This window comes from Perca fluviatilis, chromosome 19 (assembly GCF_010015445.1).
Source record: "Perca fluviatilis chromosome 19, GENO_Pfluv_1.0, whole genome shotgun sequence".
NCBI lineage: Eukaryota > Metazoa > Chordata > Actinopteri > Perciformes > Percidae > Perca > Perca fluviatilis.
Window position 1 is genome coordinate 29,466,962 of NC_053130.1, and position 15,551 is coordinate 29,482,512.

Consider the following 15,551-nt stretch of genomic DNA (forward strand, 5'->3'; position numbering starts at 1 on the left):
GAACAGTGTGAAATACCCTATATAATCATTCTATCACCCCTTTAAACTTCTTGCTAAATAAGAAAACTGCTTTGCATTTTTTTATTATTTCTTAGACCAATGGCATTAAAAGAAAGAAAAGGTAAAGCCATAGAGGATAAGAAAACCCCTTAAGATATCAAAATATGTGAAGAATCCCTTGCAGAGATCAAGCTCCACTAACAGTTAACATATTGTAATGATTTTAGAAGCCTGTTTGGCTAGGTTGGTTTTAGAAAACCGCATAAAACCAAGATGTACCTTGAACTTAGATTGAAAAATTAGTGAACTGTTTCCGTAACCAGACTGCTGTTTAGAAAGTTGCTTTATGAGATCTAACTTAATTGCATATGGCAAACTTTGGGACCAACAGATATCTTTACCATACTTGGTGACCATTCAGGTAACGTTAGCGGCTGACAGGATGATTTCAGAGCCATTAGCAAAGGCACGCACTCTGATGTAATAAGCCATTTTGTCAGCAGCATGGGCCTCCTTTACTCAAGGCCAGAGCTGGCGTCTTCTTTCCTGGTCGCAAAATTACGAATCCCACTATGGGATTGGTTGGGGTTAATTCTCCCAAGAGCAAGCATTTAGTGCGACAGTGGCGAGGAAAAACTTCCTTTTAGGGAGAAACCTTGGACAGACCCAGGCTCTTGGTAGGCGGTGTCTGACGGTGCCGGTTGGGGGTGTGATGAACAGTGGCAATAATAGTCACAATAAAGATAAACGAACTATGACTAGAAATAGTAGTTGTAGTAGTTCATGGTGTAGCAGGGCACTGCAGGGTGTCACAGAGTGTAGCAGGACGTAGCAGGGCACTGCAGAGTGTAGCAGGGTGTAGCAGGGCATAGTAGGGCACGGAGCAGGACCACGGCGACAGCTGCAACCATGATTTAGATGCCACCCTAATCCAAGGAAAACTGCTGGGTGAAAAAAAAAACATGAGGACTCCAGGGAATAAGCTCCCCAGAGCCAGGTTAGTAACAAGCATTTCTGGCACATGGATGCACACAGATGGAAAGAGAGAAGAGAGAGGAGCTCAGTGTGTCAAAGGAAGGAAGTCGCCTGGCAGTCTAAAACTATAATAGCATAATTAAGAGCTGGTGCGAGGCAACCCTGAGCCAGTTCTATAAGGGTTGGTAGATGAATCTGACGACTATGAAGAGAATCAGAGAAAATAAGGGGTGCCGTGTCTGAAGCTATACACCCTCCCCCGCCGGTCTAGGCGAACGCTGCAACTCCTCACTCCCTAACTATAAGCTTTATCAAAGAGGAGAGTTTTAAGTTTACTCTTAAATGTGGTGACGGTGTCTGCCTCCCGAACACAGACTGCTGGTTCCACAGGAGAGGAGCCTGATAGCTGAAGGCTCTGGCTCCCATTCTACTTTAGAATTCCACTACTTTTTTTTACTTTATTCTACTTTTACAGGAAGCCAATGCAGAGAAATATGATCTCCTTTCTTAGTTCTTGTCAGAACATGCGCTTCAGCATTCTGGATCAGCTGGAGAGTATTAAAGGAACACGCCGACTTATTGGGAATTTAGCTTATTCACCGTAACCCCCAGAGTAAGACAAGTCGATACATACCCTTCTCATCTCCGTGCATGCTGTAACGCTGTCTGACGGCTCACGCGGCATAACGCCATCACGGAACAGGCAGGTGAATGGTTCCAGTAATCCTACTGCTCCAAATAGTGAGCAAAATAACACCAACATGTTCCTATTTACATGTTGTGATTTGCAAGAGTCTGCAACAGTGTAGCCAAAAAAGCACGTAACATGAGACACAGCCATCTTCTAACCGTAAACAAACCGGGAACTATATTCTCAGGCGGAAGAATGTAGTACTTGGGCGGAATGATATGCTTTCGCAAACGTGCCTGTTTGAGAATATAGTTCCCGGTTTGTTTACGGTTAGAAGACGGCTGTGTCATGTTACGTTGTTAATTTTGTAACTTATGACTCTAAAAACAACATGTGAATAGGAAGCATGTTGGCGTTAATCTTTTTAATTTGGCAGAAGTAGGATTACTGGACATATTCACCTGCAGGATCTGTGCTAGGCTAAGCTAATGCTGGAGCAGATCAGGCGCTACCGCACACGCCGAAGATGAGAAGGGTATTACTAATCTTCTAACTCTGGGGAATAACTAAATTCCCCAATAAGGGCGTTCTACTAAGGGCTGTTTATGAATAACAGTAGTCCAGTCTGGAAGTAACAAATGCATAGACTAGTTTTTCAGCACTGTTTTGAGACAGAATGTGACAATGGTAATGTTACGAAGGTGAAAAAAAGGCTGTTCTTGAGGTTTATTTTAAGTCAGGTACGTCACTAGGATTGAAAGACAGGGGGGGCTTAGCCCCCAGGCTTTCCAAAACTTTCCCTTGCAAAATCTTACCTACGTTATTCTAATGTTAGCTTTTAAATATATGAAAGCTGCATGGGGGGAACGTACTTAGGTCAGACTGTGCTCCTGCTGAGTTATTCTGTAGGCTATGACTTAAATGCTATCCATCTGCTCATGTAAATGTGTGGTAAAGTACTACCACCTAATTCCTCTCTCTATTAGATAAGTTGCAGGTCAAAATAAGACTATTTAATTACATTAATTACTGTTACTGCATGGTAGAGGATAAACGTTGCAATGTCTTTGGTATTTTTGTTGCAATGAAGTTGTGAGAGACAGTGAAAATTGCAAAAAAAAAAAAGTGATTGTGATTTTTTCTGCATACTTCTTTAAAAATAAAAACCACGGTGATTGGTTGAATTCACGTGAATTGTTGCGATCGCATCATCACAAATTCCTGGAGGGACTGATATGTATGTATGCTCATGTATAGCCTAGCCTATAACATAAGATTTATTTGATTTGATTAGGACAATGCACATAATCAACATTTCTGTAAATCTACATCTACATAATTGTTTAATTTATTACAGCAAATTAATGCAGAAAGTTAAATTGGTCAGAATATAGCATATATAATAAATATCATAAAATAATTTAGTTTAGGCTTTGCCTTAGTGCCTAGACCTGCCAACAAATGCCTGTTGTTAGAAGAAAACAAAACACCCCACACTTTCTTAGCCCTGTAGACCAGTGGTTCTCAAACTTTTTGACATCAAGGACCCCTAAACGGACAGAAACTAGACTACGGACCCCCATTTGATTCGATTTTGTCCATGGGTCCCCATCTGATAGGATTTTTGCTTTTAGATGTTTTATTACAGAAATTCTATGAAACATTTTGTTAAATGGATGGAATTATAGTGAAAATAAGTTATTTCACTTTTTGCTGGGGACCCCCTGGAATCCCCTCAAGGACCCCTGGGTGTCCCTGTACCCCACTTTGAGAACCACTGCTGCAGACCATTTACTGACCTCAATCAAGCCACTTCCCTCAGAAGCAGCTGTCCTGCCAAACTCCTGCTTCTCTCTCTCTCTCTCCCTCTCTCTCAAAATATATCTTCCAGTATCCATCTGCTCAATAAATTGAAGGATATAATCATGCAATAGCATTAACAGTGACACTATGATATTTAGTTTTCAGTGACAACATTCTGTGGCGACTGATATTGTTTTTAATACTATAGAGATAGCATGCCATATTAATGGCAAAGAATAGAGAACTTCGGATAGGTTAGTTATTTCTTGTATTTCACTCATTCACTCTAGCTAGACTATTGTTTTATATAGCCAGCTAAAATATCCCTTTAGCCACCTCAAGTAAACGTAGCTAAAATTAAGCAAATAAAAGTCATTAACAACTTAAAATTTCACTCTGTATCACTCATTGTGTATGCAGTAGCAAGTTCAGACCAAAGAACAGGCATGAAAACGGGTCAGGGGTGAAAAAGGTGAGAAGGATATTACGCCTCTAGGCAGGTCCGGGGGCATGCTCCCCCGGAAGAAAATTTTAAATATTCCATATTTTAAAGCATCAATCTGATGCATTTTGAGATGCATTTTTTGCCAACCAACAATGTAATATTTCAATATGCACTCATTAAAGTTAATTTGACTGGCAAAACAGTTAAAGTCCTTCTGACATTACACAATAAAAGTCATAATTTTTAAAAACTAAAAAGTTTTGGATAAATTTTTACTTCTTCCAACCATATGTTAAATAAAGAGTCAATGTGGATTTACATATTGCAATAATATCATAATCCTACAATGAATCATTGTGAAAACTAAACTTTACTACTTTTGCCTTGTCATCATCAAAAAAGTGAATTAGTACATTCATGATTTTGTCTACGTTGATATTAGCTGCTTTATTTACATTTATTAAAAACGTTGCATTGTTTAGCTTTTCATATAGCTAGACGTCTAAACTTTGGGACAAGGCCGTTATGCTTAAATACCTGCCATGCGAATTCCAAATAGACAGCTTTGTCAAGGCAAGATACCATACATTTTCTCATAGTGACTGTTGGGTAATGGACAGTTAGAGCTCTTCCAAGTCTTGGATGAACATGAAACTCTGAATCATCACTTCTTAAGATAAAGAACTGTGTCTGAAAATATGATTCTTTGCTAAAAAGAAAGTCAAAAGTACACACCTATGGACATACAAAGTGAAGAGCAGTTAACGACAACTCCCAAGTCCAAAAGTGCATTTTTAGTAAGAAACATCCGATCACGGATTTTAAAAACTTCAACTTCAACATCAACAAAAGGTAAAACCTGAAAATTAATTTTGTAGTTTATATTTGTTCAGTTTTGGATTTGGTCAACAAAGGTCATTTATCATTAATATTAACATCCCTAAAAGGCGAAGTATTTTGCGTCTTTTTACTGGTTGTAAACAAATAAACATTCAGTATAATTTCCTTAGCCAAAATAATTGGCACAACATCCTTTGCAGTTATGTTAGGATCAACCTTTTGACATCCCGGCACCAACATGCAAACCAAGCAACATTGTTAGCCAACTGTAGTACATAAACAATGGATACAATTAAAGCTACATTCAGTAGAAGTAGGGTGACTAAATATTATCAATATTAAACCATTTGTTTTGAAAGACATACAATATCAACTGTCACACAACAACAACAAAAACAGTGGAAATTCTACAGCCGACACTGATGAAGAATAGTTAGGGCAATGACTTTAACCAATCCCATTGACTTAAGTCTGGACAAATGAAGAAAACATGGATCCACAACCAGTCATGGTACTACTCTTCCAATAAGGGTGGAGGAGAGAGTTTAAGTTGGAAAATCTCTGATCCTGGTTGAGCTGGGATTAGAAGCCCTGTCTTCTCATTGCTACGGCAGTGGGCAAGTTCTGAAAGGATGGACAACTGGAAGAAAGAGAGAGAAAAGAGTCCCCCGTTATTTTGGCATATGAATGCTTTTATTATGAAGCAGCAAAATCAAGAAATCAGAAAGTTGTGTCTTCATCTTCGTCCTGCCGCCCGTCTGTAGATCTCCTTATGTCGGCACCCTTTTACAGTATATGGTCGGCACGCAGACAGACTGTGGGCAGGGCCTTTACATTTTTCACTTGATTTAAGTGAAAGTAACAACTGACATTATAAACACACACAACCAGCATATAGGCAAAAGTAAATGATGTACGTGTTTATTTGCATAAAGACCGAGGAAATGAGATCCGATCACAAGTGATCACTGAGGACGCTTTTGGAGACACGTTCTACAGACAGGAAACAAACAAAGCATTTCCGTGATGTGTTTGGCTATTAGTCATTAATTAATGTAAGCGGGGAGGTTCTTTAACTGTCACAGACAGTGTCCCTACCCTGGATGGTCCTCGGTATAAACAGCGTAGCTGATCCCAGGACTGTTCCTGCTGAAGGTCCAACGTTGCGTCAACAACCACCTGGGCCACAACAAAGAACCAAAAAGAATTTAGTTAAAGCATTAAGCCATAATTTGTAACATGGCATACAGAGTGCAAACGGTGCCACTTTAACATAATGAGAGCAGTTAAAAAAAAGAAGTTAAAAAGCCTTTATTTAGATGGCTTCTTCATATTGAAATTGTTAGTATGTTAAGATTGAACTGAGTAACAACCCATGTGTACTGGCACAAATAGACGTCTTCAGGGTGTAGCCCTTTTGTAGATACAAGATGACTGCAAACACGTGATATTTGCTTACACATGAGCAAGGAGCCAGTAAACTGGTTTATTTTTGTGGAGCCATTTGGTGGTTATACCTTGCATTTGTTACCTGTCATTTGGAGATGTATTTATACTTTATGGGATCTGATAAAACCTTACCTTCTTCCTGTGAGCCTCTGCTCCTGCGTCATGATACACTGATGTTACACGAGTCTGAGACAGAGAGAACAGGGCTGTGTCAGGATTGTTAGCTACTGGAAGACTGTGCTTATATTGAAAGCAGTGTTGTTGTAGTAACAAAATACAACTGGCATAAAATGAATCTGCTGTCATACGTTATGTTACCACACTCCAGGCAAAATGCAGGTTAACTATGAGACTAGCGGCCTACTTTTAATGGCACAATGACCACACTGAGGCACAAAGTCTAAACAGAGTGTAAACAAACTGCCTTTTAGTTATTCGTGAAATAAAAGGCTGCAAGACAGATTGCGAGCTGGTTATGACAGTAATAGCTGGCTTGCTATGTCTTGTTATGTGTTGTTGTTGCACTTACTTGATGTTTGGCTGTGTTAGCAAAGTTGTGGACTCACTCGTTTTTTATCATAAGTAATGTAATCATAAAAAATGCATGTGTACAGCTGTCCATATTAATAACAGTGATGTAGAAATTAACTGCACTTGAATCTGTAGGGGTGCCAAATAAAAAAAAAGTAAGTTACACAGTGTTGCTTTAAAACGTTTTTACCAACATTTGTCTCTAGCAATAATTTGTGTTGTTACGGATTATATGGATACACTTCCATGCATAAGACACAACTGCAAATATTTATAAGATCTGGACTTAAGGGCATCATCTGCATTAATCCAGATGATTAACTTGTAAACTGAGTAACAGCTCCACTGTGATGCTTAAAGGGATACTTCACCGATTAGCATTAAGCTTATCAGTAGAAACCTGGTAGTATTTTCAAATAACCGTGCTTGCCTCCCTCATGTCCCCCTGAGACGAGAGATCTCTGTATTGTGTGTCTGGAAAAAACCCTCCGATGACGCAAAAATCATTATTTTGCGTCATCGGAGGCTTTCTCGGCCAGATGCTATAGACTACAGCTAGCTAGTTCTGCATGTTTTCAACCCGCCCCATTAACCGATGCGAGTTGAATGTCAGCAATCTTGAAGCTAAGCTAACAGGCTCTCTCTTTTCAGCAGCAACCTTGCAATTATGTGCATTCAAACTCTTTCCTCTAGGATTTTTTTTAGCAGTGGGGGCAGATCTGTTGGAACCCCCCCCCGTCCCGCCGCCAAATGTTTTACGTATTAAACGGAACTGACTCTTCGCTGCAACACAAACAAATATATTTATTCACCTCTATTCACACACAATGAGCCATATTTTCATTTTGTTTCGATTGAACTGTATTTTTGAGGAACTGTAGGTCTACAAAATAAATAAAGACATTCTTCATAGGGAAACCAAAACCCAAAGTAGGCTATAGTATGAAACCATTCATAATGAAACTAATTGCATATCTGCCTCAGTGGCAAAGTTGGCAGACTTGCTGTGTGCATTTGATTTTTCTTGGCTTTTGGAAAAATAAATAAGGCTTGGTTATAGGGGAATTCAGAAAGAGGTGGCCCATTAATGCTGAGTAGCATACATGCTGCTAGATGGTACCCCTGTGGCCTGGACGGTCATTTTGACCGTTTAGAAATTTATATGTGTAATAACTTTGCTAAATAAAAGTACAACCCTGCTGGTACCTGACTTTTCCTAAAAGAGTCTGTATTTTCATTTAAAATTGTTTTTAGGTTATAAACATTACACAAAAGGCAAAGAAAATACAATCACTTTTACCTATTTTGGCCATTTTCGCGGTTTTGTTTTTAATCTTTTGCGTGGTTGAAGATGCATCCTGGTTGCTTAGTAATAATCATAGTCTCTGTCAGAGAAACGTAGCTAGCGGTCTCGAGTAACAAGTGTGGGCATTAAGGGCATTAAGGTGGTAAGTAGGCAGAAGAGAGATAGAGAAAGAGGAAGCAGACGTGTTGTAGATGCAACCGGAGCAGAGTTAGTGGTTATTCATTTTATAACGTGGACCCTGGAGGTAATGAGTCTCCCCTGGTTTTCTGATCACGGTCGGAAACGAAGCGATCAGGAGAGATTAACCCATTGAACGTTTTAACAGCTTATTAACGTGCGCTTGTTGCCCCGTGTCCGCCGATGTGCTCATCTGTTGACATTTCCGAATGCCTTCCTACAGTTGCTTAATAAAAAAAGGGCTTTCCACACTAACAAACGTAGCCTACATGTGTCATTAGTATGAGGAAAAAATTAGATTTTAACGGTGTCGGGCTCGGACACAAATTTCTCTCGGGCCGGGTTCGGTCACGGACAGAAAAATTTGGCCCGATCTGGACTCTAGTGGGCATCACCGATGGGCCGAAGGCAAAGCCAGAGTCGGTAACGCAGGCTGCGGCGTGGATGGACTCTGTTCTTAATCAGAAGAAAAGCACCGGGCGCTCGCTCTATGAAAGGCGCCGTAGGCCTACACGTAGCATAGATGGCCGGTAGCTGCCTACGTGTTCATATAACTTTATACATGCTACAACTGGCTGGAATCATTACACACATCCTCACCAAGGAGTGCACCAGCTGTAAAATGTCCCGGAGGAAGTTCATGCAGCAACTGGCAGAGGAGCTGAGAGCGGAGTTTATGGAGGAAAAAAGGGCAGCGGCGCACGGTCCGAGCTGCGCTGCGCACCGCAGCAGACACCAAAACGGAGGCAGTGCCAGTTAGGTTAGGTTATAAATGTTCAAATAACATAGCCTACTTTTAATTGTTATTTGGCTGGAATTATGTTGAATGAATTTCCCCCAATATGTTTCGGGACATGAATGTATGAAATAATCACGGTTTAGCCTACTATGCCATGATATGATATCAAGGGCGTTGATATCAATTTAGCTAGCAGGTGAAGGTGAAACAAAAAAAAACAACGTCTCTTTTTCTTTCTCCCTTTTCTCTGAGTGGCCACTCACGTTGTGAAGCGCGTGTCCGCGCTATTCTGCGACTCTTTAACAATCACTGCTGATAGACGGCTTTTTGTAGGCTACATTTTTGATACCGTGGCAGGAGAAATCTAACCGTGGCGGACCGCCACTTGCCAATCAACATAGAGGAAACACTGGCACATGTGTACCACAGGGATACATTGGTACAGATCAGAGAATATGCAGGAAACTTTATTACAGACAGAATACTTGACACACTACGCGAGCTTCGCCTGCTACAGAGACCAGCACCTCAGCCTGCGGTGTCACTTGATGCCGCTAGCCGGGGAAGGGGACATCGAAAGTGGTGTGCGAGAAAGCGGAAACGTGGAACGAGGGCAGGAGTTCGAGCTAGGTGGAAAGCTAACGCTAGCCAGCCACTTGTTCCATCCATCCTGCTTGCAAATGTCTGCTCATTAGACAACAAACTGGACTACATCCAACTTTAACGAAACTCCCAACGCAAGTTCAGAGAATGCTGTGTTTTTGTTGTTGTGGAAACATGGCTGAACAACAGTGTACCGGACTCCGCTATCCAGCTACCAGGCCTGCTAGCCTTCCGAGTAGATAGAGATAATGCTCTGTCAGGTAAGACACGTGGAGGTGGGCTGTGCATATATGTTAACACTGACTGGTGCAGAAATGCATTTAACTGTGACTGTTAAATGCTGACCATTCTACATTCCACGCAAATTCACGGCTGTGTTTACATCCCACCAAGCGCTAATGCTACCAATGAGTTAGCTGAACTTTACGGAGCTATCAGTGAGCTCCAAAGCGCACATCTGGATGGACTATTTATTGTTGCTGGTGATTTCAACCACGCAGATCTCAAGAAAGTTCTAATATTCTACCTTCACCTCACGGTGAACCTAGCTTATAACCAGGGCTCTCAAGTTTTGAACAGAGTTCAGAGTGAGATTTTGGCGGCAGGGGTTTGGGTGGGGACGGGGGTCTGATCTGATAAATGACACATAAATTCGTACAAATAAAAAAATGTTTATTTAATTCAGCATTACTTTGTGTGTGTTGTGTGTGTGTGTGTGTGCAATAATTAATACTATGCATTGTCTGGATAAAATATAATGAAATAGCCTAGGCCAAAGGTTTTCACAATGGGGGCCGGGAGGTTGTGCAGTAAAAATATTCCAAATTATTATGGGTACTGTTATAAAAGTATTATTGGTAGGCCTATTATAAAATGGGTATCTTTATAAAAATATAAAACTGTCAGAGTAGCCCTGCAGCTGATTCAACATGTAGCTATAATAATAATAATAATAATAAGAAGAAGAAGCGCAAAAACTACCCAGTGTTTCCTCTATGTTGATTTCTGCCGCCACAGTATCAGAAATAGGGCAGACGCACAACAGAGTTTCCGCTATGTACATGTAGTATATAAAGTCATAATTACACGACTCTACAGAGCCGTGTGCTCTACTGAACTCAAGCGAACTGTCATCCGCTCTCTCTCCCCTCAACTGGAACAGTGACAGGATGTCATCACTCGCGAAGTCATGGCAACCAAATAAACAACAGGGCAAGTACACTTGTCACTCAATCTTAGGCAAAGTCACAAACAGCGACAAAAGTCACAATTTGAAATCCGCACTCACTCAGCTGGTGCGTGGCAGGGCCTTCTGAACTCTATGGGGAACTCACTTGATTCCTCTACCTGTTCCACTGTTTAAATAGCAGCGCAACTTGGTGGGCGTTATCCTGGTAATTTCTCTGCGTGAGAAATACAAGGTGTGGCGTGTGAGCATGTGAACGGGTTGAAATGAGTGTGTCTCACGCCCAATTGAGACTTGAGAGGTATGCTTATAACAATCAGTGCTCTGTTACAAGTTTACTTATGCCCTGTCTTTTGTTGTCTGTCCTGTTCCTAGTCTTAAATGCTCTACCTTAAGTGGTAATAGCACTTTATGTCTATAATGTGTGTGCACTAAATTTATATGTCGTTTTTATATAATGTCGTTTTTATATATTTAAAATGTGTAACACTATATACAGTGTAAATGGTTGAAATGACAAAACACACTTGACTTGACTGCCCTCTGTAACCGGTAGGCGTGGCCTCGTAAGGAAGCGAAGCAAGTGCATTCTGGGAGTTGTGTTTCATCCACATGAGCCAAAAATAAATTTTCTGGCTTTTCTCGGTCTAGAAGGCACCAACTTCTAAAATTATTTCACATTTCTACTACAAAAATGACCCAATTTAAATACATATTCATCTTTCCAGCAGTGAAATATCCCTTTAAAAAAGGAACACAGAACATGTTTTTTTGCGATTGTGAGCAATCCTGTTAACGATGGGAGATTTAAATACTTAATGAAGTCATGATGCTTTGCCAACCATGAGTAAAATTATGCACAGCCACTCTCTCAAATCAGATTGCAGATAAAAAAATATGTATCATGTGTATATGTATGTATCATTCCTGCTGCTGTGTGATGACCACAGATGTTTAATCAACTGCATGGAATAGCCTAGATCCGACAAAACTCACTCATCAAACAGAACGTCAGCATTGATGTTTCTGCATGTTATTATTGGTAAGAATCTTCCTCAATCATATTTTGATGCATTTATGAATCTGCAGTACATTATAAAAAACATGAAGCAAAATTAAAGAGTAAAAACTTAACATACATGAGGTATTAAGTTATCTCGGAGAGGTCTATGTTATGCGCCCCACTAAAGCCATTAAAATGTCCCTGCCTTTGCACTTGTCACTTCTTATCAGCATTAACTCAAGTCTCAGCTGTTCATCTTCTTCCACCTCGGGGCAAACACATTCATTCAAACCATGTAAAAATTAAAGCTGCAAGCAGCGATGTATGGGCTCTTGTACCGTACATGCATTTGCGCAACCTTGGGACACAACACGCACAAGTTAGACGATTTCCTGCGTGGAGTGTGCGGCGTTGGGTTGGAAGTTGTGTATTGAAAATGTTGTACCAAGTATAGGGGGCGTGACAAACAGAATGGTACATGAGTTATGGAAGGGTGCTTGGCTAAAGCATAGTGGGCGGAGCAAACCATAACCAATGGAAAAGAACTCTCTGCTGAGTGAAATGAAACCTCATACATCATTAAACATAGGAGGCAGAGCAAATCTTCACCAACTAAAAAGCAACTCCTTGCTAAGTGCAATAATGTGTCACACGAGATTCCACATCAAACGGCTCAATAGTTATAAAAGGGGGTGTGGCTAAAGCACAGGGGGCAGGGCAACCCATCACAATTGAAAAAGGAACTCTCTGCTGAAGACAATGGCCCAATCCCAAAGTGAGCCCTTAGGACTAAGGACTAAAGACTCACAGACTAATTGATCTCAGCTACTAAGTGAGTGAGTGTGTGAGGCCACATGGGCTCAGATAGGTATAAATAGGATTGGGATGATACCTCACACAAGAATCTACATCAAATGGTACATGAGTAATGAAAGGAGAGTGGCTTACGCATAGGGGAGGAGCAAACTGTGTCCAAGGAAAAAGGAACTCTTTGCTAAGACTCTACGTCAAATGGTTCATGATTTATGAAAGGGGGCTTAAGTGCAAGGGCGTGGCTAGAGTACTTGGGGCCCTATTTTGCAGCCCACGCACAGCGGACTTTTCCCTCCACAGACGCACGTCGGTAAATTAAGGAATGTATTTGCGCTCCCGGGGGCGGTTCAGCGAAAAGAGGAGTCGTGTTCCGGCGCAAACGTTACGTGGTGCTATTTGGCAGTTTCAGAAAACAATTCCGCCACTGACCAGGAAAAGCCTGGTCTAAAGTCAGTGGTGCTAGTCTAAAGTCAGTAGCGTGTTATTCAGATGCTATTTTAGAGACGAATGCTTGGCCATAATGTAGAGTGTGCACAACGCGCATACACTTCTCTCATCTACAGCAGTTCACATTTTTGAAAACCATACATAATTACAAAGAAAAATATTACTGAAAATGCGCTTCATGTGTTTGGATAGATCAGGAGGCATTTTACAGTACAATCCTCAAAAGGTCACAGCATTCTTTGTGGCTTGTTGTGTTTTACACAACATTTCCATGAATCATGGATGTGTTGATGACATAAATGAGGAAATTTTAGAGGACTAAAGGAGATGTGATGTTGAACTACGGTGGGATTGGACACTCCGGCGGGATCTGGTCCGGGAGTGGCAATGCGCTCCTGGTGGAGCGGGTGGACGGAGATGGAGTTGGGGGAGGAAGGGGCACAACAGGTGCAGGTGGTGCGTTTGGAGGCCCACGCTCCATGGCTGCAGCAATCCTCTCCAGACTTGAGGAGACGCGCCCGAGAGGCCGCAGCAACATCGCCACCCGGACAAGACGGGCATTTATTACTTTTTATCCCAGACAGCTCCCGCTGGCGTGCGCCAGGCAAATCCGCCGTCATAATAGCAATCCGCCACGGAACAATACGCCTGCTCTTAAAGGGAATGTGAGATGACGCTCTGATTGGTTATTTTCACGTTACGCCCAAACCACACCTAGCTACTTCAGACCAACCCATTTTAAGGTGTAGACACACATAGCCGACGGCTGACCGTTGACAGAAAACCCCGTCGATATGATCAGTCGCGTCCCCGAGGTCCAAAAAACTGCCACAGGACAGACCAAAAAGACGAGAGGAGACGAGACGTAATACATCTCTATAACAGCAGGCGGCGCTAATCTGTAATGTTGCCCAAGAAATGAAAACCGGCAGCTGATTGGACAAACGCGTCACATGGGTTTGTTTTCTCCGGAAATGCAAAGCCTGACTGTCATGGCGGCCGTTCAGAATATGATCTCATATTGTACTAAAATAGTTCACCGAAATGTGTTTATGAAAACATTTTAAGCGAGAAATAGGCCATGCAGTTGCTGAATCTGTTTTCATTTCAGCTCAACAAAGGTCAGTTTAAAAGATTTTCGTCAGATTTTGAGAGACTCTAGTCACCTCATTCCGCTCGCCATTTCAAAATTCAACGCCTTCTGTAGGAACCAATAACACCAGACTTATGCATTAACCTAGGGTATATTTATTTTCTCGTGTCTATTCAGATCTTTCTTTCTTTGCAAGCACAAACACATACCTGTGCCAGGGACGTGCTGCGGCCTCTTTTTGTCTCAGTGGAAAGCCCGCCCCTTCCTCTTTGGCTGGAGGAACACTTGTAGCAGCTCCACCGCTGTTGCACCTCTGAAGTAAAGCCCCACCCAGAGTCCTTCTGCTGCAGGCACTGGAAGTGGTACAGGTGGCCACAGCTGACAAGACACACACATACATACATACATACCTTAGCAGCTGTAAATATGTATTTCTTTTTATTAGGGCTGTCATTAACACAATAACAAGTTAACACAAATTTCTTTTAACGCCACTCATTGTTTTGACATCTGATTAACCCATTGTGTGATTTGGGCCTTGGGCCGTAGTTTGGGAAATCAGGATGTCATGCAGCAGAAACGCTTTTTCCTAAAGACTAATATGGCAAAAAGACATTTGTGAATCAGTAGATACATTTTTTTACTGTCCAAACCAGCGCAAAATGACTCATTCGCTATAAGAATGTGATCCATTTGATCCAATAACATTTGGAAAGTCTAGAATAGCCACACGATTAAATAATTTAATCCCCATTTAAGTTAGCGGAGCACTAAAGTAGCCAACGGAGGTCTCTAGTGCACCTGCTCTATGGGCCGCACAATGAGGAAGCAGTGCAGATCATCTGGGTAGTTCTTGGCTCCATAAAGGCTTAATGCGCTACTGAGCAACTCCCTTTCTCTCAAAGATCCTTGAGAAGGTAGTTGTTAATCAGTGATGTGACTTTCTACATAGCAATAGTTTATTTGAGGATTTTCAGTCAGGATTTAGAATGCATTTTAGCACAGAGACGGCACTGATGAAAATAACAACCTTCTAACTGCTGCGGACAAAGGACTTGTCTCCGTACTTGTCTTACTAGATCTTAGTGCTGCATTCGATGAGAGCATTCAAAACTTGTATCTCTTTTAAAGTACAGTACATACAAAAATATGCCTATTTTTAAAAATATTTTTGTATCTCTTTTCGGAGTTGTACTTTGTCTTGCCGTCTCAACACCGGAACTAAACAGAGCTGAATTAGCGTTTATGCATTTCTTTCACATCTACTGCAGTCAGATTCACTGTGTTCACTCGGAAGGAATCACTTTACATGGGTAGGCACTTGTAATGACATTTCGAACATTATAAGAGGCTAAAAGCATGTTTAAAACCTGCCCAGTTTCAGCCTCCTGGGTGCTAACGCTTAGAAGGAGGATAATTTTCTCGCTACTGACAGCACTCCAAATTTACAAACAACAGAGCTACGTGTTGAAATCAACCGGAATTCTTCCTTTAAGGCTTTCTTTATGCC

At 41.4% G+C, this 15,551-nt stretch overlaps 1 protein-coding gene across 6 annotated transcripts in view; it reads right to left on the reverse strand.

Moving 5' to 3' along the window:
* Nucleotides 1–4,633: 4,633 nt before the first annotated feature.
* Nucleotides 4,634–15,551, reverse strand: part of vps8 (VPS8 subunit of CORVET complex) — an 83,230-nt gene continuing 72,312 nt past the window's right edge. For 5 of the 6 annotated variants that reach the window (XM_039783334.1, XM_039783332.1, XM_039783331.1 and 2 more), the window contains 4 exons: nucleotides 14,251–14,419; nucleotides 6,276–6,329; nucleotides 5,793–5,873; nucleotides 4,634–5,334 (listed from right to left, as the gene is read on the reverse strand). In XM_039783334.1, the coding sequence (XP_039639268.1) occupies nucleotides 5,209–5,334; nucleotides 5,793–5,873; nucleotides 6,276–6,329; nucleotides 14,251–14,419 (430 nt within the window). In that variant the 3' untranslated portion in view covers nucleotides 4,634–5,208. The remainder of the gene's footprint in view (nucleotides 5,335–5,792; nucleotides 5,874–6,275; nucleotides 6,330–14,250; nucleotides 14,420–15,551) is intronic. The other variant, XM_039783333.1, reaches the window with a different exon arrangement.